We start from the raw sequence: 5,147 nt of genomic DNA, 5'->3' as shown, positions 1-5,147 counted from the left end.
ACTTCACCATGGCACTTGTATGAAATTGCCAGCAAGTGTGTGAACATTTTTCAACAGGCTTTTGTACGACATTCATAATACATTACAGTTCTCTACTTACATTACAAGCTTTTCACCAGTTCATGTAATCTTCCTGTCTTACTGTTACGTCCCTGCTGCGTCTTTGCAGAACTGCGACCTGTCTGGCTGTGATCTACAAGAAGCAAACCTGAGAGGATCCAACGTGAAAGGAGCCATTTTTGAAGAGATGCTGACCCCGCTGCACATGTCCCAGAGTGACAGATAACTCGGTTACACGCCTACAAGTCCGGTCTGGACACAGATGGCTTCTTTATTACTCAGTTCCTCTTACAGTATATCCCCCTACTATCAATCTCTCTATACCTGTGTACAGCACAGGTAGTTGTATGCACATCCCTGGCATTCCACCTATGTTACATTAGCTTTAAATATCTTGCACTAGAATTTATCCAGGGTTGTCCATGTATGTTTGTATGGTAGGATGTTTTAAAATGTTCAGCTACATATATCACCAAAACAAAATAATGTTCCTAGTGTATGTAGATGTGTCTGGATGCGATCCAACAACTATACTCATTTAATGTTTTTGCATAACTTATATTCATTTCATATTACTTGACATGTTAATGGGAGTCAAAAACCAGACTTTTGCAGTAAAGTTCAGAGTACTGAGCTTCACTGAATGCTGTTGTAGCAGAAACTGAAGGGGTCATTTACCAATAACTGTCACGCTGTACGTTCCTCTTTAAGTATGTAACTTACTTTTGCTGGATACAACACACTATAAAGGAAGCAATGCAAGCCAAAGCCATACAACAGCACAGTCTCAAAGGCCAGACGTGCTGTTAATGCACCATAAAACTATGCGACAGGCTAGTTTTCAAACACAGCTTGGGTATGCAATACATGATTTACAGCTGTGAGGTTTCTCTTTTCCTACTTTTGAATATTGTGTTCTTAAAAAGCTCTCCCTCGTTTTGCACTCTGTGAATCTACCTCTTTTGTTTTGTTTTTTTTTGTAATCCAGTGTGTGAGAGATCCACAGTTGCATGCGTTTGACTGTGGTCACTACTTATTGTAATGTTTATGTATGACATTCATTATTCCTCATATCCCATTGTGAGAAAATAATCCAACTTGGTGTGCTTTAACAGAAGGCCGTGTTCACATGTTGTGGACTTGCCTGAAAACATGTTCCATTTACATGACGTATATCACTTAATCATGCTTTTGAACGTATTTGCACAAGTATGTATTTGATTTGTAACATGTTATATCTTTTCACCAAAAATGTTTAATGCTTGTTATCTTATGTAAATCAAATCCAGTGCTTCCAAAAAAAAAAAAATCACTATTAATAGATTGGGCAGATGTTTTGTTAAGGAACAATCTCACTTCAGTTCTTACTGGACATTGTCTGTTTGCATGTGTGAAGAGCTATCCTCGCCTTTGACTGGTGAAGTTTCTTTAGCTGTAGCTCAAAGCTGCTCCGATGCAATACTATTCACTCAGTTCAATCGTAGGTACCCAGCCTGTGAGAATGAATGATGAAGGCAATCATATTGTGTATTTCACAATGAGTGTGAAAATCACAAAGAGCTATGGTTATTTATTTTAATACATCTCTCTGAATGCAATATGGGGCAGAGGTTGTTTTTTTTTTTTTTGTTTGAGACAGGGGGCGGTGTAGTTCTCCCTGAGTATGATTATTGCACTCGACCGTGGAAATATATTTCCATAAATGACTGTTATAAATAAACTGCTATGAAGAAGAGTAAGTCTTTATCACCTCGTCTTTTTCTCTGTCATTAATTTGTGAATCTTTGGTTTATCAGCAAGTATTGGAAAACGACTGGAGGTACTTCACGGCCATACACAAAGCTGGTCTGATGATGAACACTTGTTCTTTTTGTGGAAGGACAAAAATCACACACTGTAATCTTTTTAATAGCTCTGCGGGTTACCAGTAAATGTTGCTTAATCCCACTTTGTGACCCCCTGCAGTGAAGTGTTGGGCTTTTGACACGAAAGGAAGCAGCATATAAACCTTGGAAAATGCTCAGCAGCAGCAGCATCGGCTTCCACAAAGGACAGCAGCCAAGAACAAATCAGAAAAGCAGCTTGCCTTATGCACAGAAGGTAAAAACTTCACTGATGTGATGCATAAATCTGGGCATGTGTAATCTAAAACTGAGGACTATGACAGTATTTGGGGTTAGATTAGGAAAAATAAGAAGATTACTGACCTGCTTATATGTGTAATATAAAGCTTTTTTCCTCCTCAGAATGGCTATGCAAACCCTGGCACTGTGGTTGCTGCTTCTGGGCTCAGTGGTGCCACAGGTCTGCTGTCAGCACTGGTCATATGGACTGAGCCCAGGAGGGAAAAGGGAACTGGACAGCCTTTCAGACACACTGGACAATGTAAGCATGGCTCCTCACACTTCATGTTCAGCATTTTATTCTCTACATATTCATGGTTATGTTCCCCCCCCCTTCAGGTAGTTGAGGGGTTTCCACATGTGGACACACCTTGCAGTGTTTTGGGTTGTGTTGAGGAATCGCCTTTCGCCAAAATCTACAGAATGAAAGGATTTCTTGTAAGTTTCGCTCATCTGTAATTCTGTGTTCGGTCAATCGATCAGTCAATAATGTCAATTATTCAAATTAGTCAAACCGCCAGACGCTTTACCAGATATTTCTATTAAATGTTGATTGTATTTTCATATATTTAATGTTATTCTTTTTCTCTTTTAGGGCAGTGTGACCAACAGGGAGAATGAACACAAAAATTATAAAAAATGATGATTATTTGATTCTACAATAAATAATCATATTGGCATATCTACATTGTTTTCTGTACTACTTTTAATGATTATGATAGAATCCATTTTTATTCCACAGTGCCTTATGCTTTTCTCTGTTTTTGTGACTATTTCTTGCTCTAAAGGATTACAGAGACATTTCATTTGAATAATTATTGACACTTTTCTATGAACTCCTTATTTGTTTATTGTATAACAAACATGAATTTGATTGAATTTATATCCCAGTAGTTTCTAAATTCCTGATGGCATGTAATACAGCAGATTTATACAAATGTAAGAGTGAAGTTGTGTCTTATGGGCAAAAGTTGTGTAAACGTAAGGTTAAACATCAGTTTACTGTGTTTTGTTGAACATTGCCTGTTTGCATATGTTTAGTGATGCAGTGTTTGGGTGATATTGTAGTGTCAGCCGCTTGGCGGCGCTGTTCAGACAGTGGGTAGAGTTTTGAGGGGAGAGAAGGGGAGAAAGAGAATGAGAAGTGTGTGATGACTGGACTGAGCTGTGTTTGTTGAAGGTGACTAAAGTTATGAGGAGAACCCAGAACGTATTGGACTGATTTATTCCCTCACTCACACCCACGTCGCTTACACTGGTGGCAGCGGTGGGATTTCCTTCTGTGGAATATAGTCCTTTGGGATTCTGCTCAACTTTTTGAGTCCCTAAAGCTATAGGCTAACGATAGCTACGCTAACCGCTAGCTTAGCTTTAGCTTTCAGTACAGTTAGTCAGCTAGTCGTTACCAAGTCCGTTTTTTTTGTTTTGTTAGCTTCAAGTGAGTTTAGAAACCGTGTTTCGGTCATCTAACTCCGTCCGAGGGCTAAAGAAAAAAATAATAAACGAGACGAAGGAAACTCATCATGTCTGACGAGGAAGCATTTTCCACCGGTGAGCAGCGAGCCAGCACAAGCACGAGGGGGGCCTCAGCGCCAGGTGTGCCGCCATCTAGCAGAACACAGGGAGCGCCCAGGGGCATTCCCTTACCGCCACCATTTCACAACGATGGCCTGAGTCTTTTCAACTATGGGCTCGCCGCTATGAGGTAATTCAAGAGACCCGTTACAAGGACAGCGGTGTGGACATGAATACAGTATTAGAAGCTGAGTTACCCACTAGACTACCACCAGAACTGTTCATTGTATGGGATAATCTGCCCCGGGAAACTCAGGACTCTTTATACTGAAGCAAAGAAGCACTTGCAGACAGCTTTTGGCCAAAAGGATGTAATTGCATCATTTCAGACATTCCCTAATGCCCGGCATAGACTACCTAATGAAGCAATGGAAGTTTATGCTGCAGACGTATGCAGGCTTGTCAAAGAAGCTTTCCCAGATTTTGAGCACAATGCTTCCGAGTATATGAAAATGTCTCGCTTCATTGCTGGTCTGGATCAGGAACTTCAAGTCAAATGTCATGAAAGAGGGGTGAAAACTTTCACTGAGGCTTTTCAACTCGCCTCCCAAGCTGAACGGGCTCGCCAAGCAGCTAGATTGGTAATGCCAGTGTCCTCACCAAATGTTACCATCAGAGATATTGGCACAATGCAGTCAGTAAATTCAGTACATGAAAATGACATTGAACTCGGGAAAACAGTTCAGAACCTCACTGCTACTGTTAAAGACTTAAGTAAGAATATGGATGCACTGAGACTGAAGCTGGATGAGCGAAGCAGGGAGCACCACCGTGACAGGCACATGCATGTGCGTCCTCAAAGATCTCCCTCACCTTATGGGAGAAGCCCAGATAGGGATGCAAATAGATGGAGCTCAGGCTACAGACATTCCCCCTCCAGATACTCACGTTCCAATCATTCCCCAGAACACTATTCTCCTCAGAGGACTCGCCACCATCAAGATCACACCCGTAGGGAGCCTGACAGGTACCGACAACCTTACAGAGATACTCACTACTCAGACCATGCCTTTAGCCCTTATGAGGAAAAGAGAGGGAGGCAACCCTCTCCCAGTAGACCCTACTATGACTCTCACCGCCGAAGCCCGAGTCCCTATGCCAAGCATGTTTCATTCCAAGAGTATGGGGACCAAGGCCAAACACGACAACCAAAGGACTGGGACAGTCAGTATCCCACTAAGAGTGGTTACAAAGATCATGGCAGATTTCCACAGGGAAACGGCCGTTAGCTGATGATGCGGGGTGTTCATCAGCTACTTCTCTGGAAGCCCCAGACATCTGCCTCACTGAAATAACAGACTGCATCAGTACACCACCAACCCCTAGTGGTACTACAGATATGACAATCCCCCTGACTGAAAGCGTGAACATTGAAGCCACTGTAAGTAA

The 5,147-nt window shown here is 41.7% G+C and overlaps 1 protein-coding gene across 1 annotated transcript; it reads left to right on the top strand.

The window, feature by feature from the left end:
• Nucleotides 1-1,013: 1,013 nt before the first annotated feature.
• On the top strand, nucleotides 1,014-3,153 carry LOC122970385 (progonadoliberin-1-like). The gene is made up of 4 exons (XM_044336507.1): nucleotides 1,014-2,160; nucleotides 2,307-2,445; nucleotides 2,523-2,621; nucleotides 2,779-3,153. The coding sequence occupies exons 1-4, from the start codon at nucleotides 2,150-2,152 to the stop codon at nucleotides 2,824-2,826; spliced, it is 297 nt and encodes a 98-aa protein (XP_044192442.1). The 5' UTR covers nucleotides 1,014-2,149; the 3' UTR covers nucleotides 2,827-3,153.
• Nucleotides 3,154-5,147: the final 1,994 nt, after the last annotated feature.

This window comes from Thunnus albacares, chromosome 2 (assembly GCF_914725855.1).
Source record: "Thunnus albacares chromosome 2, fThuAlb1.1, whole genome shotgun sequence".
NCBI classification, from domain to species: Eukaryota; Metazoa; Chordata; class Actinopteri; order Scombriformes; family Scombridae; genus Thunnus; species Thunnus albacares.
This window is presented reverse-complemented; position numbering and strand designations above follow the sequence as displayed.

What these genes read in the sequence shown, in the direction of transcription:
- LOC122970385 (XM_044336507.1), top strand. An exon ending in TTTCAGACACACTGGACAAT is followed by an intron (nt 2,446 to 2,522) that starts GTAAGCATGGCT and finishes CCCCCCCTTCAG; the next exon opens with GTAGTTGAGGGGTTTCCACA. An exon ending in ACAGAATGAAAGGATTTCTT is followed by an intron (nt 2,622 to 2,778) that starts GTAAGTTTCGCT and finishes TTTCTCTTTTAG; the next exon opens with GGCAGTGTGACCAACAGGGA.